At 42.8% G+C, this 26422-nt stretch overlaps 1 protein-coding gene across 3 annotated transcripts; it reads right to left on the bottom strand.

Moving 5' to 3' along the window:
* Positions 1-464: 464 nt before the first annotated feature.
* On the bottom strand, positions 465-25852 carry sytl5 (synaptotagmin-like 5). Of its 3 annotated transcripts, none has more exons than XM_086123538.1 (18): positions 25719-25852; positions 14749-15010; positions 13339-13554; positions 12863-12975; positions 12666-12783; positions 11621-11755; positions 11390-11480; positions 11178-11307; positions 9378-9478; positions 8631-8726; positions 6891-6956; positions 5878-6056; positions 5356-5458; positions 5124-5285; positions 4941-5049; positions 3988-4126; positions 3705-3913; positions 465-3133 (listed from the first exon to the last, which is right to left on the bottom strand). In XM_086123538.1, the coding sequence occupies exons 2-18, from the start codon at positions 14862-14864 to the stop codon at positions 2982-2984; spliced, it is 2235 nt and encodes a 744-aa protein (XP_085979664.1). In that variant the 5' UTR covers positions 14865-15010; positions 25719-25852; the 3' UTR covers positions 465-2981. The 3 variants fall into 3 exon arrangements, with proteins under 3 accessions (XP_085979664.1, XP_085979665.1, XP_085979667.1); XM_086123539.1 differs by having other exon boundaries at positions 11396-11480; XM_086123541.1 differs by lacking the exon at positions 6891-6956.
* Between the last annotated feature and the right edge of the window lie 570 nt (positions 25853-26422).

Raw genomic sequence — 26422 nt, 5'->3', positions numbered from 1 at the left:
TAACATTTACACGACATATTTTGATGGATTCTGATTCAGACAACAGGAGAAAGACTTGCCCAAATTGACAACTGAAGAAATGCATGGAGGGGGCCAACCATAATGTATCTCATTGGATAACGACTAACTAACTAAACTAATTAATTAGAAAGGGGGAAAACCATCAATCAAATAAATGGCAACTTTTATTTTTTATCAACCTCCTCTTTCCATGCTAGTACAAGTATGTCTAAAAAATAAATATATAAAATATGCCTTTTTTAGGCTGGGAACGCAATATTTCATAACATTTCCGCTTTGGTTGATGTTTATGTTGTGAAACTAAATAGTTCACACATCTCAAACAAGACACACATTTTGTCCTTTAAGTGATTTCTATTACAATAAGAATGGCAATGCCACTTAAGAAGCATTAAAATGGGCAAGATTTCATTTTGTCAAATCACACGCAGTTAACCAATCAATCTGTGTGAAGTTTTTTATTTTCAAAATATTTTTTCAACGAGATGAAATAGTTTGGACACTTTGGAAACATGACATACAAGATAACATGCTATTCATCAAAAATCAGTAGGCGGGTATTGCACAAGCTTGTGATCAAAAATCATGTTGTGCATGTATTAGTAGTCGTAGTAGTGCAGGAATGCTATACTATGACACAAGCATACGCTAGCATTCATTATTATCGGAAAATGCTCAACCAGCTTTTATTTGGCGACATGTTTTTGTGAGTTGTGAGCCCCTCGGATTGAAGCGCCACTATTAAAGTCAACCAATGGTGTGTTTATCAGTGCTAAACTTCCTGGGTTTTTTTTGTTCGTATTTCCCTCTACGAGCATGCGGCTAAGGCATCACACTGATACAGTGTTATCTACATTTACATCAAAGCTGGATGTCAAGTACTTACTTACAGTACTTCCTTTTGCCAGATATTTTTTTTCAAAGCAGGCATGGAATGTTGTCAAAGAAATATTTAATCAACGAATTACTAACTACCGTACTCAATTTAATGGTCAAGACAAGGCTAAATCATGCTAGCGAGACTGTGCTGCGTAAGCTTGTGTGTAACAGGTACGATGGTGCTTTGAGCTAAATGCTAACATTAGCATGCTAAGATGACGACGACACGTCCACTGATGGTCTAACTTGTCAATAACTTTGGTACCAAACATTTTACAATTGTACCTTGACTTACTAGTCATGAATCTAGCCACTCCCACACCCCCAAAAAAACCACCACAATTTTGTTGTGGCAAAGGCTAAACAACACAATAAAATAAACAAAAAGAGAATGGAAAGAAATTACTGTAATGTTTTTTTTAATCAACAATAATTACTTTATGTAATGTAGTATTAGATTGTTGGATGTATGCCTATAAGGGGCGTGGCCTTTAAGTGACAGAAGATGGAGTAGGTTAGTCTACTTGTGAGCATCTGGATGTTAGTTGTTGACTACAGAAGCTCCTCCTGTTCTCATTATGTTTTTGTATAGTTGACTTGTTGTCCCGTTCAATAAACGGGTGAAATAATATCCTTTACTGTGGCTCTCCTGACCACATGGGAGGGCATCACACTTTGTCTTTCACTTCGCTTGAGTGGCGCAGTATCTAAAGCTTGCTTGTACAAAGCAAAAGAAAAAAAAATGGACTAAGCGACAGCCCGTAACTAAATTCATAAGATAGGACACTCTTAAATCAAGGCACAACTGTATTTGCATTAACCGTTGGTACTTTACTATCGTGTTAAAGAGATTTTGAGAAATGGAAAGCTAGCTTATCAATAGAGAATGCCATTATCAAGCTAAACGGGGAAAATTCACTCCAAAGCTATGATGAAGCAGACACTTTCACTCATTGTACTTGCAAGGATGTGCTTCACAGCAGTTAGCTTGCTCACAAGGGCGGCGCCACCAAATTTATCAGTGCTTTGACTCATGTCTTGTTATAAAAAAAAAGTCTCTGATAGCCATAGCTATCTACAAGCTAAAAATGATTTGAGTACATGAATCCCATTTGGGTGTGCTTAAAACTAGATAGAATGCTGCATTGTGTTTCCTGTTTGGAAGAGTAAATTGAGATTTTTTTTGGCAGGAGTAAAAGGGCAGTGGGGCACATTTGGATCCGAGGGTAAGGCATGGCCGGTTGTTCCATACTGGGGGAGGAAAAGTGAGACTGGAAATAGATGCTCTCCTTTCTTGTCAAGTCTCTGGTGCTTCTTCCCTTGCCATCGCTCCTTCTTTTGACCCATTTCCACCGAGCAGTACAATTAGGAAGGGTATGTCTTTTTGGTGTTTCCACTTTCACAAGTTCTGGGTACCACACTACATAATCCGCAAGGGGAGATCTTGCAATGTACTTGGATGAACGCACTTTGCGTGTGCCGAAAACATGCACCAACCCCAGCAAGTCTATTTCTTCTTTGAGGTGAGCTTGGACCGCCCTGACTTTAATGCAAATGCTGCTACGACTGGCTGGGAGTCAGCTACTTTCCGTCCCACAACGGCGCAAATGCCCCGTTACGCCTACTTCTACCTGTGCAAAGTCTTTGAGAATACCAAAAGAAAGACAACTCCATCCATCTACGCAGTTGAACTGCACTTTGCGCTGGACTTGTTCTGGGCCTGAAAATAGGACCTGTCATCTTCAAACTGAGTAGATAATGTCATTGGAAATATATCTCTGAATTCACTCGACAAGGAAATCTTACCGAGCTAAAATTTCCTGTTGTATCGGCAAATAATTTTGTTTTGCATTACTTTTTGTTGGTTCTTCTTATTTTTAAGACCAATTTTTTGCAACTTTTTCATCCAATCGGAAGATGCGGTGTCGATGTGAAAAAGGGCATCCGCGGGTTGTGTGTTGCGACATCTCAAGTTTGATTCCGAGTTGTACAACACGGTCCAAATAACAAGCCAGATGGGTTTCCAAGCTATGCTGTACTACCTGGTGGAAACATGTCTTATGCTTGTAATCCATTCGGGCTCATGCGGTGCACGTGGTGCACTTGCCCATGCTGGACCTCAGCATGAGAGTACACTCCTGGGGGACTTCTGGATTTTCAATCATGCGCTGCCACAGCCGCTGCTCCTCCCCGTATGAGTCCATCCAGTCCACTTGGTTCCCGTAACTTGTGCCTTGAGGGGACAAGTAGCGAAAAATAACCCCCATTATTATTGTGTTACTTACAACTTACAACACAGCAGGCCATTGATCAAAGGTATGAACTCAGTCAAACTCGAATTAGATTTTTAGGCCTGGATAGAGTATATTTTTTGGAAACGACACAAAAATTCAAGCTGGACATCTGTCCAGAGTCATGGAATAACGATAAGCCTGGAAGAGTTCCATGTGGATTTAATGACAATAGTACATAACAAAGACATTTTCCAATTTTGTGACACAGTATTTTACTTTTTTTGCAGTTTGATTCAAAATAGAACCGTTCTTCCCAGCCCCAATCATAAATGGTTCGGTTCTTTCATCTACTTCATTTCTTTACTTTAGTAAGAGGTTGTTTTTTTTTCGCGATTTGAGTCACGATGGAATCTTCCACAATATAAAGCGGTTGAATGAAAACATCTTACTTCATGTAATTGATGTAATATAATACTTAAAAAAGGACTGCGTCTTACATAGCTGCACGGTTATACTTTGCCTACTCCTGCTTCTGATTGTGCTGGTGTCCGATTGCAGTCTTGCACACACCTGTACCGGCCCCCAGCCTGACTCCGCCCAGGAAGATATTGCTGGCCAGGGCCTCCTTGTCCCACACGGTGAGCTCCAGGCACACATTGTTGAGGTCTCCTGGCTGCAAACCGCAGTAGGTGAAAGTGTGATTCCAATGCGGGTTGACCGTGCGACGCTCCACCGCCGTCTTGTGCTTAGTGGACTTCTGGCTGTCCGGGAGCAGGTAACTGCGCACAGTATGATCCAACACATTGCTTGATTTCGACAACCTTCATTTTATGAAGTGTGATTATTATCTCACCCTTTGACAAAAGGATCAGACGTTCCTCCAGACTTGACAGCAGTTAAATTTTTGGCCCCCTTGACAAGAAGCTCAACCATGCCCCCTTTGGGTGGTGTGAAGGTGCTCTTCTTCTTGCCCTTCAGGAAGCCCTTCTTCACTGAAAGAAGCAGACAGTGTTTTTTTTCTTTTTGGAGAATAACACACCAAAAAACACTGTCTTCCATCTATCCAGGGTCGGATACAATAAAACTAGTGTAGAATCCGGTGAATAACATGCACCCAGTGTATAATGTGCCTTGGTACTTAAAAAAAAAATTATTTCTTTTTACAATCTTGCATAGGTACTGATAAACATCGAAGCAATGTGTTTTTTAAGCCCCTTCTATAATATCTGCCCTTGATATGGGACGATTCCTCCCCACCCGCAAAATGAGCATTATTCACTAGATATGCAGTGTTGATTTTACAATATTTTGCACACACCTTCGTGCAAATATTCTTCAAATGTGCCACAGTGCATCTCACAAAGCATCTCTTGTGTACAGCCCCCTTTCAATTCACACCACACACTTTCGCCTGGATTTAGGTCTGGGCTCTTCCCCAATTTAAGTCAGTTTACAAGATTCGCCAGCATGTTTATCTTCAAAGACATGCACCCATACAGTGTGGTAGAAAATCCGAGGTTTTGTAAAACGATTCAAATGCTGTGTCCGCCATGATTTGAAGAAATTTAAGTTGGACAACCATGAATGCAGCTGAAGTATACATGATACGTTGACATATTGACGTAATACCAATTTGCCCGGCACAGTGAATTGAAAGGCAGCATTAAATCAAAACGCACAAACTGTTTCACTCTTTACATTCGACTCTAATAATAGCATCACTGAATGGAGTGTTCTGATTTCAGAGCGTGGCAACGGAACGAATGAAACTTGTATCCGAAGGGACCGCTGCGGTTGTGAATATACCTTGTACTTGGTCTAGAGGCAGCATGAGGTTCTTCTCTGCGGGAATGTACTTCAAAACCACAGTCAGTTCTCCCTTGTACTGCATGGCGGCGTCTACGCTACTCTCCAGCTGTAGAAACATATCGTCTCTAGTGCGTTTTGGCACATTACGAAGTAAGAAGTTTTCAAGAGCGGAGTGGCTACCTTGGGCTGCAGACCGAACCACTCATCAATTTGGGAATCGAACTCCCAGGAGTCAAAGGTCAGCTCTACTTCTCCCAAGAAGCTGTTGCGTCCGAAGCGGTCATGGTGCCACACAGACACTTGCAATGTACGCGTTTCCAGCTGCGAGTGGCTGATCACATACTAGACCAAAGAAGAAGACACACGCATCAGTTGGAGCTGAACCAAAAAGATGTTGATGAAATGCACACACCCTTAGGTTCTCATTAAAAACAGGATTGATGCTGTTGGCCTTGATGCTGGTCTTCCTCTTGCTTTGGCGCGACATGTCCGGCAGCAGGTACGTCTTCACGTAACTGTCAGAAAACACACTCGGTCACTAGTTATTTTTTTTTTTTGTGTGTGTGTGTGTACCGAAATATGATCTCATGAGACTGTGACGCTCTAAAAGTGAAAGTGTGAACCTGCATAAAAGCCCTGCTGTGTTTTATTTAATTAAGGCAATTGGGGTTGCAGCTAAACAAACAAACAAACAAAAAAAAATCAACCATTAAAATCATGAGTGCATGGTTTGGAGTGCAGTGAGGCTAATTTCAAACCATGCCACAAGTTTGAAAATGGCGAACTGTCCCTTTAAGACGAAGAAGTTTTGCTTGTGCCTCAGTATTCCCTCATTCATGGCCACATACTCACACAAACATACTCGAGTGTTGCTGGGTCACGTTGGATGGTTTTTGTGTGTGTGTGTGTGTGTGCGTGCGTGCGCGCATCTCACGCGTCAGTGCGTTGCCTCCTCTCGTCCCCCGTGGCCAGGTTGTGGCACTCTTTGACCAGCACGTTGAGAGCGCCCGTCTTGTAGCTGTAGCTGATGTTCAACAGGATCTCGCCACTGACGCGGGCGTTGCCATAGTCACCCGTCTCGCTGTACATGCTCATCATACTGCTGATGCTACTCTGGTGGGCGCAGACATGAGAGGCACAGGTCCATGATGGCCCAAGGGGACGCCGACAAAGCAGAAGGAGCGGAGGTGAGGTGAATTTGTTGAAAGAAAAGTTTGTCGGGAGGACACCCATTTCCCAAACTTTATAATAACTTATTTTTAACCCTTTTATATTGTTTTACCAGTTTACATTTGACGGCAACGAATAGAGTACAATTTTATTCCTCTAGCACAGGGATGGCCAACTGACAACCCACGCTATGGGTGACGCCTCGATTAATTTCCCTTCTCAAAAAATGAGGGGGGTGGGGGTGCAACTGCATAGTTTGAAATTGTAATCTCACCATTCACTACTAGATGGCTGACATTGCTGGTAAGGAAGTGTCCCATGCAACCCCCCCCCCCCCCCCCACCCCATCAGGAGCGCTGATTAAATATTGTGCATTGTCGATGCTATCCGTTAGCTCGTCCATGCCGTTTCCCCACTTTGTGTTAGCATTCGGAACTGGGAGATGTTAAAGCAAAGTTGTGTGGTTGTTTTGAATACATATCTAACTCTTTGTTTTTCATGTTCGGTTCGACAGAATGGCAATCAAACTACACTGCCGACATTTTGCCCACAAGTCAAAGCAAAAAGACGACTGGAGGACAGCTCATATCTCAAGGCGCCAATGTATTTTCAAAAATCCCCTAACTTAATTTCCCACTGGGAATTTACGAGAAACCTCCTGGAAATTGACTGGAAATTGTCCTCTATGAACTACATAATTAAGAAACATGACCACTCGACTGTATATTTGCTTCACATTGCACTTTGGATTAGAAAAAGTGGAGCGGGGAGTCTTACTGTCTCAGCGTCTGAGTCGGGGACATTGAGGAAGGCCCACCTCCTCTCTGAGGCAGGAGTGGAAGACTAGCGGAGAGTTAAGAAGAGGATAAAAAAGAAAGCGAGAGAGAGAGAGAGAGAGAGAGAGAGAGAGAGAGAATGGAACTAAGCCTTTTTGACATGTTAGTAGAAGAGACAGAAATTCAGCACAAAGCAAGCCCCGCCACCAGCGGGGACCCAGAGGACTGACTGCAGAGATTGCCGGCAGTACATCCAAGAACAACATCAAACTGGTTACCATAGCGATTATCAGAGCCAAGATACAGAGATTACAGCTCGTCCGGAATTGGCCGTGATATCAGCACGAGCGCACATAATCAAATTGAAGGCCCCTTCCTCCATTGTATTCACTCAGCTTTGCCCATCATATTACATTACATCTATATATTTATACTGCGACTGTAAATTCTTTTGAATAGCCTTTCTATTACTTGTAAAGATTTTTTTTTTTAAAGTGCTAACATCACACTAGGCTTGAGTCACAATAGCCTTACATCAGTGCTAATGCCAATAACCTGTTCCTCACAATCTCAACGTGCGCTATATGAATGTGAGAACACTAAAATTCCATCAGTATTGGAGCCAAAATATTTTTATATATTTTTTGGGCATCACTAATACAGTACAATACTTGTTCAGTTCCAAACCTGATGATAATATTTTCTTATTCACATTTTAATCACAAGTGAAAACATTTGATATTCAACTAAAACAAACAGGTGGGAGACCGTTTGAAAGCGAGTGATGTCACTTGGTTATATAAATATACAAATGTCGAATTAAGATTTAATTTCATTAAATAGGTGATTTAGGAAGCGATATTTTTTAACACGAGTTTCTCTGGTTAAATTCATTTCCTGAGGAAAAAAAATCTCACAATTCACTCACTTTTTTTTTCCTCAAGATGCTGTGACTTTTTCTTGAACTACCTTTTCCTTGCAATATTTTTTTTCCTGGAAAAAAAAATATGACTTTTTCTTCATAAAATCCAATTTTATTTTTAACGCTTCATTCTTATAACTTTGTCATTTTAATCACAATTTTAAGACAGGGACTGGTTGGAATGACGCAACTTTTATCTCATAAGACAATGACTGTATTCTTGCAGCAATGTGACTTTATGAACGTTATGAACATTGTCAGAAAGCTGTATTTTATGGTGGTCATGATGGAAGTGCTGCGAGAGCTTCGTATGATTCTGAAGCAGTACTTGGGGTAAAAAATTTTGAGAACCACTTCTCGAGCTCAAGCAGCGCCGGACTAGATTGCGTGTCCCTTACGCTCAGACATCTTTTTTTTTTTTTCCCCCGTCTGATAATGTAACTTGACAACATTTCAACTTAATTTGCCTCCGGTACTGTTTGTCTGCTTCATAGCAGATCCTGTGTGTTCATTGTGTGTGTTACGATACACCACATCCTCCACCCACGCCCTCAATCAATGTTCTGCACGGTGGATATAATTCTCAGGCACGCCACAATCAATGTTATGATATCATAAAACAAAACTGTTGAGTTCGGCGCCCTGTGTGCGCAGCGGCAGGATAGTGTTTGCGATGCCTTCAAGCTCCCTGCCTATTTACACGGCCAAGACACACAGCAGGTGTTGCGCATGTTTGCACTGCACCACAAGGTTGCATATATTCACGCTTTCCCCCGCCATGTGCACTTAGTGGCGGTTCAAAAGAGGTCGCATCGTTACCGTGGACACGGCGTTGCTGAGGTGGCGTCCCGCCGTCTGACTGTGGGCCGACATCAGGGCGTCGATGTCTTCCTCGCCGTCCTGGTCGGAGAACTCCTATGGATCATCACGGTGAAAGTGAGGGCAGGCGGAGGTGGGGCCCTCCTAACGCGATTGGTCGCTGCAGTGCCGTGTGTACGTGTGCGCACGCATACAGACAGCTTCCATAAAGTCAATGAGACGAGTCAGAACAGCGTGTGATCGTTTTTTTGGTCTCTTTGACAACTACGGTAAGCCGCTGAGAGCCTAAGTGTGTCTAAGCCTTAAACTATCGGCCAAACACGCTCCGCTTACCTTCAAAACAAAACAAATGAGAGCAAAATCCTCATTTGTCATCAATGAATCACATCTGGTCACGTCAGTTGAAAAATCATTTTTAAAAAAATCAATTAAAAAAATCAATAAGTAGGTGTCGAGGTTTGAAAACGAAATAAATAACACTTCCAAAATCTTAGCTGAGTTGAACAATCTAAACTGTTAATGTTTGCTTTAAAACAGGGTGAAACGGCATTGAGCTGTTATGCTGCACATAAATGGAAAAACATGGCCACAAAAATCAAGTCAGCCATGAGTATACACACAACGATAATTTATTTTTGCATTAATTGTGTATGTAAATGTTGGATGTAGAAAAGCCAAAAAAAAGGTCAAAAAGTCTGGACTGCAGGATGACCCACATGCTACTGTTCCATGAGTTAGGCTACTTACCGTCTCAGTGAGACCTGGCACAGAGCGGCTTCTGAGGCTGAAGGTGTCATCACTGAGTTCTGAACCTGCAGCCGATAGGTCCATCTCGGAGCGACTGTGATCTGATTGACAAGAGAGGAATAGAGTACAGTCAAACCTCGTTTTTCGAACGTCTCGGTTTTCGACCAAAAATTTCGAGTTTTTTATGCCTCGGGTGACCAACAAATTTCGGCTCTCGAACAAACTGAGCGCACTTGAATGCACCACTTGACTCCTACAGCCTTCCTTACACGAGGAAATGACGCTTCCTCGGGTCGCTTTCCATTGTGAGCAGACATGTTCAATAATTTATTTTTATTTTTTTTTTAAAGAGCGTGGTTTCGGTTTTTGAACAATGTTGGTTATCGAACAGCCTTCTGGAACGGATTATGGACGAAAACTGAGGTTTGACTGTATTGGCCTTCGTGATAAATACTGAAAATATCCCAAAATATCCATGTCCACATTTACAACATGAGATTGGGCAGAATGCGCTGCAAAGGTGTATATGGCAATTGTACATGAATAACAAATACCCTATATGCGGATGTGAATGCCAAACTCTAAATAATACGGAGGTGCCTTATACAGAAGTGAATGGGAACAGCAGCAAAAAATAATCGGCGGCATTCTAAAAAAAAAAAAACAAATACAAATCAACAAGACACATGTAAATGCACAAATAGCCAAAACTATTACAACACACCTCTTCAATTAATTTATCACTAAATCAGTGGTTGACCTAAACCCCTTCTTCTGTTCTAGGGTCCAGAATAGCATGATTCCTTGACGTGATGGGTCCTTCATTTGGTTAGTGAGCCCTAAGTAGAAAACTACCACCAATATAATGGCACAAGTGTCGATCGTTGATTATGTTCCAATGCCACGCACGTCATAATGAAACATTCGGAATCAATATTTATCTACTAAGATGATAAAAAGATTTTTAAAATTCATAATGTCAAGCAGAGATGCTGATTATTTAAAGTATTAACGGTTGCAGATGCCTACAGACGTGTTTTACTTGTTGAACTTGGCTTGAATAAATTTTGCTCTGACCAACCAATAGGAGTACAGAAAATTGCTGATGTCATTGAAATCGGGAAATTTGATTGGTTAAAGAAAGAGTCCACGGACGTTGTAATTAATTCAATCATGTTGTTCAGCAAGACTGATTCAGAAGGCCCTGGGCAGATTAGTTTGACATAACAGCACATAGAAGCTGAAATCTGATTGGACAAAGAAGAAAGCCAAGGGAAACAAACACTAACCTGAGAGAAAAAAAAACTGTTGGGAATAAATTCATAAAGTTGAATGGATCAATTATTAGAAGCTTGGTTCTTAATGTCAGTTATAAATCAGTGATTCTGGTCATGTTTAGTCCAGCAGAAAGTGCCTCTCTTCCCCTTACACTGCTTGAATGACTTTGGCATGGAAGGAAGAAAACATTGAGCATGAACTAAAACAGCGTTATCTGGTTCTGCATCCATATTTGACCACGATGTAACGTCAGTTCGCATTTGAGACATTCTGGCAAGATGGCTCTACGCTAGGTGCTTGAGCAGAATTGGCGCGCTATAAATATAATTGGTGATATACACCGATGTGCCCCTTTACAGTCTCTTTTATAGGCAGCTGGAGTTACTTAGGAACCGCGCACACTTCATCGCAGCAGCTGTTAAAGGCTTCCGAGTGTCTGTTTAACAACGTGTTTATTTACTAGAGCCATTTGTAATATAAAACTTGAATGGGATCTCATTAAAATAAGTCAACAGTACCAACCCGATGACACGGAAGCCTGGGACACGGAAATAGTCGGAGCGCCGTAGCCCCCCCCATCATTTCCTGTCACTTTCTTCTCAGGCACGCTGCCGCTGGAGTGGAAGCTGGAAACACTTTCTGCTCCGTCCGGCTACGTGCAAACAATGTAGAATTTAAAATAAATGAACGAGGATAGTGCGTGAGTGCGTGTGCTGCGTGCTGCGTTGGCTAACCCTGACCCTCCGGTTGCTGCTGGCAGTGGAGTATCTGTCGGGAGTTTTAGATCGTCGATTGTTGAGCACTGTCGGCTTCCCGGAGAAGTCGCTGACAAGAGCACAGAGGAAGTAGTAAATTGCCACTTTTATTGTCAAACCTTCATGGGTAGGAACACTAGTACAGTAAAAACCACATATTTGCGCTTTGGGATCCGCAAAGGTGAAGTTGACTTCATTTTCAACAGACACCTGTTTGATGGATAACTTGGAGCGGAGCAAACGCTTCGCACGCTCTGAGCGTCTCCATCTGAGGCCGATTTGAGGCCACCGATGCCGTTCTCCGACCTCAAGGTCCTGCCGTTCACTTTATCCATTTTCATCCTCCTGTCATAAAGACACAAACACATCCATAACGAAGGTAGATTTGTGTTTGCAGGAAGCTCAGACAATACTGAGCATTACTATCCCATTTTGATCAGCTAGTCAGTTAGGCAGTAAGTCGATTTAGTCGGCGGTTTGTTTGGCAGTGAGTCATTGAGTCAGTCAGAAAGTTAGCTACTCAGTCGGTCAATCAGTCAGTCAGTTAGTCAGTCACTTAGCTACCCAGTTAGTTGGTTGGTTACAATTCGTCAACTAGAGAAGTAAATTATCGCATTTTCCGCACTAAAAGGCGCACCTAAAAGCCTTCCATTTTCTTAAAAGCTCACGGCGCACCTTAAAATCCGATGCACCTTGTGTATGGTCATTACGGTAATATGTCGACCCCAAAATAGCTCCTTGCTAGAGACATGCTTACAACGCAGAGTTCAAACTTAAGGCGATCGGTTTCGCAGTTGAACACGGAAATAGAGCAGCGGCAAGAGAGTTCAACGTTAACGAGTCAATGTTATAACTTGCTGTTGGCTAAGTGAACTGTGTCGCTGCTGTTTTAAATAAATTTCACTGACATCTGATCATTCTGTCGGCGTTTCCTTGAGCGTAGCTCCATCTAGTGGATGCATTGTAGATTGCGTCTTATAATACGGTGCATCCAACATGTGAAAAAAATTACAAAATAGGTCATTCATTGAAGGTGCGCCTCATAATCCAGTGTGCCTTTTAGTGTGGAAAATACGATAGTTCATTAGTGAGCCAAACAGTCATTTGTCAGTCGGTCAGTTAGGTGGTCAGTCTTTTAAGGCAGTTGGCAAAGTTTTTGCTAATATATCTCCTAAGATGGTTCAGAAGTGTGTGAACATTGTTTTTAACGTACACTGTATTAGCACTTCTTACAAAAAAAAAATCGCAGTCTTACCCTTTCTTTCTCAGTCCATCAACAAGATGTTTGGAACTCCTGCTGAATTTTGGCGTATCGCCTCTCGCCCCCTCAGGACGGAGTGTTAAGTTCTCCGGGGACTTTTTATCCTCTGTGACTTGGGATAAAAGACATGAGGGATGGACACGGTTTAGAAACGGCGAGACCAGAAGCACGAGCGCGTGAGTGAAATTCACCTGTCGGACTGCTCAGGATTGTTTGCTTAACCACGTCACTGCTCAACAGTTTGTGCTCAAAGCGCTTTGATCGCTCCTCCAGGAACCACTCGCCTGTCACCACCTTCAACTCCCTGCGCACGTAATGGAAACAGTCTGATCTGCCCAGCGGCACACCGATGAGCTGCAAAGATCTACGACTAAGATCAATAGTCAATCATGGGTGACCTCACGCGAGGCAACACCATCCTGTACACCTCACCAAACCTCACTTTTGCATTTTTATTGGGTTGTCTTTGTGTTTACGTTTCTATTGTGGTTAACTTATTTTAACTTCTAATCATTTTTCATCTCAGCGACACAATTAATAAAGCACTCGCCTTGGTCATGTGTTATGATTTCTGAACATGAAAGCCTACAAGCTACCAAAAAAGAAAAAAAAAACAACCGTGTTGGGTGAGCTTCTTCAGACACACAGTAACCTAGCGGACACTTACGAGATCTTAGCACACACGTTACACCTCCACTGACGCCGCTTTGGAGCGGAGACGCGGCACTCGCTGCACACGCGCAGCTGGCATTCGTCACATAGCTCGCCGCGGTCAAAGATTAGGCCCAGCGTCTTGATGCAGCGGGCGCACTGGCGCTCAGCCGACTCCCGCGGTGGCCGGGAGCCTTTGCGTTTGATCTCCAGCAGCTCATTTTTCAACTTCCTGTTGGGGAAAACGCACCGACATGAGAGCTTGAAGAAAAAAAAAGAAATGAAGCCTATGAGCCAACATTCTCTCCTCACGCTGACATCACCTTATAGTGATTCATGTGTTGTCTATTTCGACTTAAAGTTTGATGAACCTTTGGCAAGGCCCTTGGCATTTTCTAGCACTGAAAAGCTCCAATCAGAAGTAGGGAGTCTCTATTTTAGCCGCGCTAAACTGTTACCTCAAATTACAATAAATTTGAATTTTTGGTACTTGTAGTGTCTTGAGCTAAACTTTTCCAGTCAGATTTGATGATGCGAATCAGCATCTCCGAATCTAAGGACATGTTCCTCAGCTGGAAAAAAAATGGATTGCTCCATGGTGGTCAGCATTGAGATCCTGTTTCAAGTGAAAGAGTTCAGGTATCTTGGGGTGTGACCGAGTCATTCGGGAGGGGCTCAGAGTAGAGCTGCTGTTCTTCTGCATTTAGAGGCGCTAGATGAGGAGGCTTGGGTATGTCTCCTGGACACCTCCCAGGTGAGGTGTTCCAACCAGGGCACGCTGAAGAGACGATGGGCTCTATTTTCGTGTTACCATAGGAGGAGATTTTTCGCAGACATGCGCATGCTGGTTTATTTAATAAAAGGCAATTTGCGCCGATGTGGGCGTGAACTCGGCCAACTCCAATCACCGCCAATCAAAAGTAAATTCTCCTGAAAATTCTGTACATTAGAAATGTTTGTCCGTTACCTGCCGATCAGATGTGAGAAACACCACAGAGGTTCTGGGTTCTAGGACCTATCAGAAGTTCTCTACCTCTGGCAGGGTCTTGAACCCAGAACAAAATTTAGACACTGGAGTTTTAGTAACTTTTCGTTCTTGCTAATTTGTAACATACAGTATATTCATACCTGACCACAATAGTTTTATATGAAGGGACTAAAAAAAAAAAAATTTTTTTTAAAACACAATATTGCACAATAAATTTGATTAATGTATGAAAGTCAAGAAATTATTTACACTCCATTTTCTACATGAGCATAATCATTTGCCAAATTCTCACCAATCCCTGCTACCACAATGACAAATTCATCCTGTGAGCCAGATAAACCCTCTACTGGTTTTGGCCCACGGGCCGTATGTTTGACTCCCTTGCATTCACTGGTTTAATTTCATAAGAGCTTGAAGCCCGTGAAGAGACATTCTCACCGTATCCTCTTCTCCTCTCGCTTCCTCAGCTTCTCGTCCTTCTGCAGCACTTTCAGGATGCTATCTCGCTCGTGCTCCAGCAGAAAGGAGAGGTTCAGGTCATCGGCCACATCCATCACTGCCTCGGCTCTACGCGCAGCCGGTGGAATCAGCCGAGCGGCGACGCCGCATGCAGTGAGTTGCCGACTTCTACTTCATCACACGACTTTGTTTCCATCATTGGCATCGTCATCGTTGAAGCTTCACATCGTCGTCCGAACTTCTGGAGATGAAATCCGTACAGCACGCAGACAAAATTAAAAATCGGTCAAATTATGCTTGCAAGAATTCAAAAAATGGGTTTGGCATTTTCGGGTTTCACAATCTCGGAATACGGTGATTGTCAGAGTCGTAAGGTCACATTTAATTGGTGGTGAAATTTCAACGCTCACGCACACTTTCAGCGATCGGCTGCCGTTTTCTTGTTCATGGCGAGATAAGAATCTCAAATTGCAAATAGGGGTTGGGAACCCGTAGCCCTTGAGCCAAACAGCATTTGAACCTCAACACTATACAGACAAAAGAACTGGGACCGTGGTAGAAATAAAATACTGTATCTCCGAGAACATCACACTAACGTCCTTGCGGATGTTGACTTGATTGCGAACAGCTTTGCTATTACATGAGAACACTTTCTTTTCATTCCCTCCAATCCTTTCCATCCTGCGTGGTTTCCTCCGCTTTCAGCGACATCCTCTTCCGTGCGCTCGTCCCGTCCCTTTCACGCCAATTAGGGAAGCCGCGCAGCTTCATTACGGAACGATTGGGCTGCTGCCTCCTGAACTAAGCTGCAGCTGCACTCGAATCAATTGAGCAGATTTTCTTTCACCTTTAAGTCGCCACGGTGGGAATTTTGATTCTCTTCTTGTGTGTCTCCAGCAGGTGGCAGAGGAAGGCTTTCCAGCCAGCGCGCACACCTGCTGCCACGTATTTAAGGACTGCCAGGCTGCCTAGTCACTGTCGGATTATTGACCTTGTTAGCTGCTTATGCCCAAGTGTTGTTTTCTCGATTTCATCGTCGTCGTTTTTGCTCTCTAGTTCCCCATTTGTTGATATTATTGATTTTATTTTTGTCTTTGATCTTGCTCTTATTTTGTTTCGTGTAATTGTTTTCGCATTGTTTTTCCTGGCTCCTTGTGACCAGCAATTTCTGTTTGTAATTTTGTCGGTGCGCTTTTCTGTCAATACATATTTTTGTTATCGCATTTTGTCTGTGCCTGCATTTCTGGGATTCAAAAAAACATGAAGAAATGGACTAATTCTAAGTAGGAAATAATGAATCTTTCTTTGGACTTTTGACCCTTTTATGGCACTCACATTCAAAATTTTAGCCCCAGAAAATTCTTGCATTTATTGTTTACTGGAATCATTTATGAAAATGATTACCGGGAATGTTTTGAAAGTACTACCCCCTAAATGACCAAAATTTAAAGTACTTCTGATCAAGGCCCAAACACACAGTGGTCCTTGAAAAGTGCCGAGTTCTGCAGTAAAATCTCACAGTTTAGTGTACGTGTGTGTGTGAGTGTGTGTGAGTGTGTGTGTGTGTGTCACAGAAGGTGTCATGTCCCGTGTGCTCTCCCTGAGTACACACACCCAACGTATTCCGATTGGCTCTGCTCTTGAGCAAACAGAAGATGACAGAAATGTTTGGCTTTTCAGCCCCAATGAATGCGCCGGCGAGCCGCACAATAAAAACGTTGCTCAGAGGAATGCGTGACTCACCCCGTTTTTTCTTTTTTTTTTTCTCTTTCTCACTGCCTATGAGTCCTTTGTCACCGACTTGAAGCCTTTGCGGGGGCACATGCGCGAGACCCCTTGGAAGTTGTAAGATCAGCCATGTTGACATGCAAACGGCAGAGGTGTCCGCGTTGCCGTTGGCAGGCAAGCGGAGGGCACGATGATGAAGAGCGTACGCGCGAGAAATAATACATGTTGCACTTCATCGCACAGATGGCAGAGAGGAATGTCATTCGAAGGGCAACGATTCATAAACAACTAATCGATGATCACATTTGTCAAGATTCTCAAGAAAGACATTTGTTGATTTTGATTCATCCACTAATCAACAAAATAAGTGACGGATTAATCGATTTCTAAAATAATCGCCAGTTGCAGCCCTAAAGGTAATCGGTTATGATCTATAGTTTTAAAATGTATGGATGCACAGTACGTATGGACTACGCTGCCCCCTGGTAGCCTGTGTGCGAACATCGGAAGGAGCAGCACAATGCCGAGTGAATGAAAGCAGAAAATGTTGGGAAAAGTGTTTAGTTATTCACATTGTATTTAATGAACCTATTACTGTGTTTCTAGCAAGTGCAGTAGTGTAGAGTACTGTATTGTTAAAAAAAAGATGTCAAAAAACATTTTGGGGTGGTTTTGCGGGGATTATGTTGAATTAAAATCAACGGGGAAAGTTAATTTGAGAGTGATTGGGCGTGGAACAAATTGAACAGTGGAGTGACGACGACATCTGACTGCGTCAATCAAACGTAAATGTTGCTATCTTTGTAAAAGTCAGATTTGGTTTTTTTTCCACACAGTGATCTCATTCGATTGACGCTTTTTCGGTGTTAATAAGGTGTGATTGCCATGAGAGATTACACATCGCACTTATTGCAGCTGTCGTGTGGTAATTGACACCCCTCTGACGCAAATGACTTCCTCCTGAATAATTCACGCAGGAATTGGTGACCAATAACCAGCAGGTCATCAGTCAGCGACCCAAACACATCGTACACACACGTATATACGCACACAGGGGAGACGAAGTGTTGAAAACATTAAAAATGCATCAACATGAGGTCAATAATGCCCCGTTTCTAAGATGCTTCTCAGGGCCCACCCCGCTAAATCAATTCTCCACGACGCCCGGCAGCCGTGTTGTGTTTCCAGGAACACGCTGCATGGGGGATGCGAATGCTGAAGACGAACATTATACTGTAAATAACTGGAAATTTGCAGAGCTGCCAGAAGTAATCAATGTCCTGACTTCAACAGTAAAAAAAAAAACATTTTACAGTCATTTACTGTATAACGTTAAAAATAAAAAAATAAAAAAGAGGAATGTTTTGACCAAACATAAAGCTCTGTAATTAGCAGCAAGGTTTGATGAAATACTTGAAACTTTGACTTGGGGGTGTGGGGGGGTTTAACCGCTTATGGTTAACACATCCGCCTCACAGTGCAGAGGTGCAGGGTTCGATTCTGGCTCCTGTGTGGAGTTTGCATGTTCTCCCCGTGCCTGTGTGGGTTTTCTGCGGGTATTCTGGTTTCTTCCCATATTCCAAAAACATGCATGGCAGGTTAATGGAACACTAAATTGTCCCAAGGTGTGATTGTGAGCACGAATGATTGTTCATCCACGTGTGCCCTGCAATTGGCTGGGAACCAGTTCAAGGTGTACCAAGCCTGCTGACCGAAGACGGCTGGGAGATGCTCCAGCATACCTCGCGACCCTTGTGAGGATAAGCAGGCGGAATGTGGAAGGAAACCGGAGTACCCGGAGAAAACCCACGCAAGCCCGGAGAGAAAATGCAAGCTCCACAGAGGAGTCCAACCCCACACCTCTGCACTGTGAGGCGGATGTGCTAAGCAGTCGACCACCATGTCACCCGCAAGTCAGCATGTTAAAAATATTGCTTCTGCACCATCTTGTGCCATCATGGTGGCAAGGAACTATGGTGAAGCGAGTTGAGGAGTTTCATTTTGACAAAGCTAGTGCCTTGCGTTGCTGAGGAACTACACTGGTGTGAGTAGAGGAGTGAGTCATTCAGACAAAAGTAGTGCTTTCCTATCACCTTGTGGTATCGGCAATTAAATATCTTAACCCCGATAACCTTGTTTTCAACTAAACAAGGCCAAATTTCACATTGAGTAAATTGAGACAAAGTCATCATTACTCCAGCACGCTGTGTGCTTTTTCTGCCATCTCTGTTTTCTCTACTTCGATAAGTCACACTTTGAAATTCAATTAGCTTAATTTAGGCTACTTTGGTGTACTTGTGCTTTCAAAAAGAGTGACATCGCCAGTGCCACTCGCTGAAATGCGTATTCCACCCTTTTCTGTGATTTTTCTGAACAAGCATTTGTCTTCTTTTTTTTTTTTTTTTTTTTTTTTTTAAACCCCAAGGACGAAAGTTTTGTTTCGTGGTTGTTGCTGTGTCAACACGTCTTCAATTTCAGCGCCCTCACGTCAACCTGCTTGAACCTCGTCCCCTTAATGGCTTGTTTGTGTCCTTTTGGCCACTAATTAAAAGCAAAGAGAGGGTGGCGTTGGCTCAGGAAATGAGTGCCACTCCTCCCAAAATGAGCTGCAGAAGGAGAGGCGGGGGCCACAGGAAGGAAAATAGATGATTGGTTTAGTGAGCTGTGTTGATGTGATCAACATAAGAGGAGGGCGTGGGGGGGGCGGTCGAAATAAGGGGGGGGCCAAGTATGCTCCACATTGACTTGGAAACATGAGTCAGTGCTGCGACCTTGGAAAGGATTTCAGTCACAAAAGCAGTTGAATGCCTTCGTTTCAAAATAAGAACATTTTCAAGAAACACCTTCAAACATTTTAATATATTGAATAGTCACTCCGTCGGGACTTCGCAACAAAAATCACAACAATTAATATACTCTGGTTAATGACACGCATCTCTCACAATCGAAGTTGTTGCTTGCGGACCACTAGAGGAGCCTTTTTGCTTCCAGTGTGCATGTTTGGGGAGGTTTTTTTTTTTTCTGGGAGCAGGTTTGGATGTTATTAACCCAATTTCGCAACCTCGCCTTGATAAGCAATGCGCTCACGCTTGAATATTAATTGGGGCTCCTTCCTGTCTATGCTGTACGCATTCGCCGTCACGGATAAGCCGGCTACGCGTCTTTCAAAACACGGTAGCCGTAAACGCATCATGGCTCACGTGCTACTTGTGGGCTTGTATCTCCGACCTCAAACAATAAACGAGATGAAGATAATGACCCTAATAATCATTACAGTCATGGGGAGAGGGAGGGAAAAGTGTGAGCAATCTGTCCGGTTCATTGCTTCCAGATGTGATAACTGGAATATATTGCAGCTTTTAAAAGTGTCATACTGCTATTTGATTGGTCATCAATTATCAATGCTGTACAAGTGATAACACGGAAATGGTGGTGCCTTGAGTTTCTCTCACTCATGTGGAAAAACTGCCAGGATGATGCTGTGAGGTTGTACCTCATTGTGAATAACAGCTACAATAACAAACAAATTTTTAGATGAATGCTTCACCGACGCTGTCAATCAAAAGTGGGCATTATTATTTCGGAAAAGGGACAAAAGTGTATAGTTGTACCTAATGTAGTGGCTGTGCATGTGTTGCGTAGAAAAACCTGGTCGGACAAAAAGGCTGAACAATTTAAAAGCTTTCGAGTCCGTTTTCCAGTTAGTATTCGTAATGGGACCCCGACAAGAAAATCAAAACAGAAGCATTGGGATAAGAAAGAGTTCAAATACTGTATGTCAAAATAAAAAATAGTCAAGATACGATGAAAATGAAGTAGATGATAAGAAATGAAATATGATGAGAAAAAAAAAGTCAGAAACTAGGAGATTTTTTTTTCCCCCTAGAAAAGTCAATCTGCCTAACATTAAGGGCTCTATTTTCAGGACCAGGTCTGGCACAACGAGCAGCCTAAATCTGCACGGAGGTGGATTAGACCGAGTGTTGGTATTTTTGTAGATGCGTGCAAGCCAGCACATTTTAAACAAGGCTGGTTTTTGCCATTGTGGGCGCAAACACAGTCGAGTCGCCGCCAATCATAGCAGCTTCTCTCATTCCCTTCAAATGCAACGCGTGAGGGGGCCCCCTGGTAGTTCTTGACGTAAGGGAAGAAAAATGCACTGATTTGACTTTTTACTTATGTATTTCCTGGTTGTTCTTTTAAGTTGAGATAGAAATATATTTACAAATAGAGGTTGAGCATGATTTGCCAATTATCGTATTCTGTTTTCATTTATGTTTAACTTAACGTCCCAACTTCATTTTCATTTTTCTGAGCGTTGGCCCCACCCACAGGTCGTGAGCCCATGGGCGGGGCGACCCACATAGCCTCATCGGCCATCAGGCGCTCGCCATGGTGCCCAAACTCCAGGCCTGATTCCTGAAGGCAGCCCCTGGGATCTGCATCCTGGCAAAAACATCTTCCAAAGTTCCAAAGCCCCCAGACAACTTAGCCCCGAGAATCATCGGGACACACAAAACGCCTTCATTATGAATAAGGTTATATGTGTCTTCATTTATTCTTTATGCTGAAACAGAGTAGCATGAATGCAGGTCAAACCGGCTGCATGAAGACTTGTTTAAATGTTTACCCAAGCAGAAAAGTTTGAATTTGCTCTTTGCTGTTGTAATAATTCATTGGGTTTTCGTTTACAAATCAAACAATTCACTGTATTCCAGGAAGGACTAGCACAGGATGTTGGTTCGATAAACTTCACATTCGTCTTTCACGAAAAGAAGGCAAGAGGATCACAACTTCTCGGTATCCAAACTGCGACAACGGCTGCGCTGCTTGTGAAGTCAATCAGAAAAAAAAAATTGCCGTCACCCAAACAGATTTGGATTGCTCATATTCGCACAGTTGGACAAGAAGTGGCACGCCGGATGGCATAAAAGTGACAGATGCATATGCTTGCGCACGTTCTCGTGTCTGACGCTAACATCTGGCGGAAGACGGCCAAAGCGGCCACGATAACAATGCATTTCCCCTTTCGTAGATCACGGCGCCGCATTCGTGCCGCCGTGTTCTTCAACAAAGAGGTCGAGAGGTGCTCCACTTGATCCTCATCTCGGTGCGCTAAACAGTTTACATCGTCTAGGCAACCGCTGCATCTGCGATCTTTATTCAGACAGTATTGCGTTGACCTCGACGGACGGGCGCCTGCACCCTCGCTCATCGGTCTAATTTCGACATTAAGGCAGTCGATCTCTTCAATTCGGTTTTTATTACATGACGCCAGTCATTCAATGCACTTTTCATAAGGACGGTATTGTCAGACGCCAATGAGATAACAGAAAAGAATATATATATATATATATATATATATATATATATATATATATATATAATTCAATATTTATTATATATATATATATATATATATAATTTTATATATATATTTTTAAATTTTATTTTTTCCCCAGAAAAGATTCAGTCATGTGGGAATAAAGTTGGATAACTTGTCCTAGAGAAAGTTGCAAAGTCATTATTAGACGTGATAAGATGCATTGCTAGAAGAAAAAAAAAGTCAGATTTGTTTTCTACAGAAAAAAAAAAGTTGAAAGTTCAAACTGGAAAGTGACAATATTACGAGAAAAATGTCGAAATGATATGAAAATAAAATCATGCTGTATTATTCTAGAAGAAAAGCCAAAGTAGAGTCATACTACTACAAAGACGAAGAGTTTTCTCGGAATCACTGAAAAGTTCCGAAAATCAAGTGGTAATCTCTAGAAAATGTTGCCATGTGACTAAACTCAAGTTTTAATTTTCTAGAAAAAAAAAAGGATGTTGACAAAGCCACAATGTTCCAAGAAAAAGTGGCAAGGATATTAAAAGAGTCATAATTGTCTTTTCTTTTTTTTTAATGCCCCAATTTTTCCCAAAATAACGTCATATTTTCAAAGGAAAGATTGGAAAGTTATCAGTGTACAGAAAGTAGTCAAATAAATAATTTGCATTTGTAGAATAATTTCAATGCCATTGATCGCCATCATTTTTTGTCTGAGGAATCAGTGGAAAACTTCAAGAATCCAGTCAGAATGTTTTTTTTTATTAAAAAAAAAATCTTCCAATCTTACTAAAGTTGTTGTTGTTGTTTTGTGGTAATGATATAAATGTAACGTGTCATCAAGAAAAGTCAAAAGTATGATTAAAAAGTTAGAATGAATGTTTTTTGCTGTTATTTTTTCTCATAATATTTAATATTTATGAAAAATATGTAACATTACCAATAAAAAATTGTTTTTCAAAAAGATGGAATGTTTCAAGAAAATGCAGTAGGGTTGGGTTTCCCCAAAAAGGAAAAAGGTGGCATAATGTTACCAAAATAACATTTGATTTCACTGCGTTAAGAGTACAACGTTATGAGAAAAAGTAAGAAAAAATATATATAATTTCTACATAAAAAGTCAATAACACTAATCTAGCATGTTTGTTGCAAAACAGTCGGGATTTTATGGGAACGTTTTTTTTTCTCCTAAAATCGGCGACGAAAGTCAATCTTTAAAAAACAACAACTACTTTTTTTTGCATGAAAATCAGAAAGTGAGAGTGCGTAATAAAGTCTTCAAGTTCACTTCATTGAACACCAAAAATCGAATTCACTAGTCAAATATTTTTGAGAGTGTGCCACTCACCACTGCATCCTGCTTGTGACGCCCGCCAACACATTTATTAATCGCAAACCTAATGCATGAAAGATACCCGGTCGTGTTGACTTTTCTGCACAGTCAAAACGCCGACGCCGCTGTTGAATAAATATCACGACGATGGCCGCATTTCCCCCACCTTTGTGTGTTTTACTGCGGCTAGCTGCGGCCATCTCACTCCCGACTGACCAATGACGGAGGCATCGCCTCGGGCCACCGCACGACAAGTCACGTACACACTGTACAACCTGACAACATAGATGATGAAGAATTCGTGAAGCGGTGAAGTCTCGTGTAAAACACTGAACTTTTGACTGCACAGCAGAGCGCAAGGGTAATATAAAATGGTGACGATGCTCTTGGGTGGCAAGTGCCGGTGGCAAACCCCTGACAACAATAGTTAGCGCTTCAGTATTTACTCACTGGCTGTTATGATTCTGATTTTGTGTGTCTCTAGCGGGTGGCGGAGGAGGGGTTTCCCTTCAATATGGGTACCTGCTGCGCATCTCGATTAACCATGTATTTAGGGACTGTCAAACTGTCAACCCTTTGTCGGATTATTCTTCATCTAATTCGATCATAATTGATATTTGACATTTCTGAAAATGAGTCACTGTGAATCGCAACACTGCCCCCATAATTTCTGGTGGTATTGCAACAAATGGTCTGTATCTGCAAGCTTGGCAGTCAACAGAGAGAACAGAGTAGGAATCATCTTTACGTCTTAAAAATCAACGTCCTCCTTCCCGTTTCCATTTCTTGCGCAACCTGTCGAGGCGGCAAACTGCTCGAGCCTCAAAATTAATCTATGACGCTGCTGCTCAGTAGTGCAACCCATTCCTGGATTTCAAGACTATACAGACCATTGATCAAATTCAACACGCTAGACATGAAAATAATAGCAATTGATCAAACCATACATTCATCATACCCGTCGCGGATCTGCATTCATTCACGGGCTGGATGAATGAGGGGGAGACACGCTGTCTGGCTGAGGCTGCAGGAGGTTTGGGGCTGCATACCAAGCGAACGGGGAGGCACGGGTGTGTGGGAGGGAGGGGAACCCCGCACTATATAACATCAGAAGACGTTTTCAGTGCAGCAGATTCCCCGTAGAGCGCGCGCGTGCGTATGTGCGAGCGTTTGACGGGCATGCCAACTATTGTGATGATGCACTGACCTCTAGTCAACCCCTACGTCCTCAGTCAAGAAACGAGGGAGTCCCCTGCAGGCTTTTCCCCTGCATTATTCATCCCTTTATTCCCTCGCCAGCCTGGCGCGTGCTCCACATGCAGTTGTCCTCATGGTTACACGGCATTACATTCATCGCACCCCCCTGCTCCGCATCAAACAGCCTGCAAACCAGCCATTGTGGCACAATATTGTGCCCAGGTGAAATGAACTCAGGGGGGTTGGTTCGGTTTCCTACACTGAAACTTAACGTTTGATATAATTTTATATTTATTATCGTTACTCGAGAGCAGCAGCGTGGAGCTGAGATGCCACACCGCAATGAGGGAGGTTTGCCGAAACAACACTGTCGAGATTTTTCAATAAAACATGAATCTAAATTATTTTAAATAAAATGTTGAAAAGTTAAATAGCGTAAACAAAATTGTGACATTCTCCATTGAACTTCATATTTATTGTATGACGTCGAGGGCTGTTAGAAATGCATTTTGATCAAGCTCCGGCAATCTTCAAAATACAGCCTACGATCTTGAGAAGAGTTACTGGACTGGTGTGTGCAAGTGTTTGGCCGCTTGTAATCAGACCTCAGAGTTTCATTATTCCGCTACATTTTCTCGATGACTGAGTGATTCTGACAAGCGCACCAAAGGACTGGATTTCAAGACTATACAGACCATTGATCAAATTCAACACGCTAGACATGAAAATGCCTTTGCGCACCAAAGGCAATATACAGTGACATTGACGAATTGTGGATTTTCAAAATAAAAGCTAACACCCAATAAACGTTGCATGCCTCGTCCATAGAAGTGCAGCAGCATCACACAGTCACACATGGAACTAATGACTGCAACTCTTGATCCACTTGAACTCAGCAGTTCACTGGTTGAACACGCTATGATAGCCTGCAAAGGCTTCTGGGTGCTTTGGATCTGCTTCAGTTTGACAACAATAATCCGAAATGAATTTATTTGACGGTGCAAAGAGTTGACACGATAGTCTTGTCTAGAATCATCCACATCAGCACTTGCTGCTGATGTGGATGCAGCAGCGGCCGTGGCGAGAAAATGGTCTCTTTGCTGCATTGCACCTACATGTGCAACCGCCGAACTTTCCACGGTCCCACTAGTGACTGGTTGAACCTCTGCGGTCGTGATCGCGCCCCTCCTCTCGCCCACCTACCTTTTGAAATTCCCCCCCCCCCCTCCACAGACACACATACACACAATCGCGAGAGGAACAAGTAAAAAGCGGCTGCCATATGTCAGTGACAAAACACCAGCCTGTTTTGTGTGCGTGTGCCTCGCGCGCCGTTTGCCCGCCGGGAGAGACACGTCTTACCTGGGAGGGACAGGGAGGGGGTGGAGACGCAAACAGCAGTGTTGCTCCGAGGGCCGGCGACACTATCCGGCTCGTCCGGGTGTCGGTGACCGTGTGGGGGTTTCGTCTTCTCGGCACGCACTGTGTGTGAGAAGACACATCCACAGGCAGGGTGGTTCGAGATGAGGGGGCGTGGTGTAAGCATGTGTGTGTGCGCTTGTTGCGTGCATGTGTGTGTGCGTCGACTGCGTGTTAGTGAGAGAGTGTGCAGGTTTGCGTGCGCGAGAGTGTTTTGCAATGAAAATAAAAGTTACAAATAATAAAATACGAGGAAAAAACCAAAATATAAAATAACAATAATAATAATAATTCGCTGCGATTGGCTGGCAACCGGTTCAGGGTGTCCCCCGCCCACTGCCTGAAGACAACTGGGATAGGCTCCAGCACCCCGCGTCCCTTGTGAGGATCAAGCGGTTCAGAAAATGAATGAATGAATTAATAATAATAATAATAATAATAATGCCCTGCGATTGGCTAGCAACCAGTTCAGGGTGTACTCCACTTAATGCCCGAAGACTGCTGAGATCGGCTCCAGCATGCCCGCGACCCATGTGAGACTACGTGGATTAGAAAATTGACGGATGGATGGATAACAATAATATAACATGCTATATTATATATTTTCCTTGTGATATATTATTGTAAGGACTATATTAATCATCAAT

This window comes from Hippocampus guttulatus, chromosome 11, assembly GCF_054856545.1.
Source record: "Hippocampus guttulatus isolate MCC_2025c chromosome 11, RoL_Hgut_1.0, whole genome shotgun sequence".
Taxonomy (NCBI): Eukaryota; Metazoa; Chordata; class Actinopteri; order Syngnathiformes; family Syngnathidae; genus Hippocampus; species Hippocampus guttulatus.
Note: the sequence above shows the minus strand (reverse complement) of the source record. Positions and strands in the feature narration are given on the sequence as shown.

Excerpts from the sequence above, each read along its gene's own strand:
- sytl5 (XM_086123538.1), bottom strand. The coding sequence starts at position 14,864 with ATGGATGTGGCCGATGACCTGAACCTCTCCTTTCTGCTGGAGCACGAG. Across the intron at positions 6,057-6,890 it reads CCGACTCAGACGCTGAGACA|AGTAGCATCAGCAGTATGAT; the intron begins GTAAGACTCCCC and ends TGCGCCCACCAG. Across the intron at positions 3,134-3,704 it reads CAGGCTGGGGGCCGGTACAG|GCACAAGTTACGGGAACCAA; the intron begins GTGTGTGCAAGA and ends TGTCCCCTCAAG.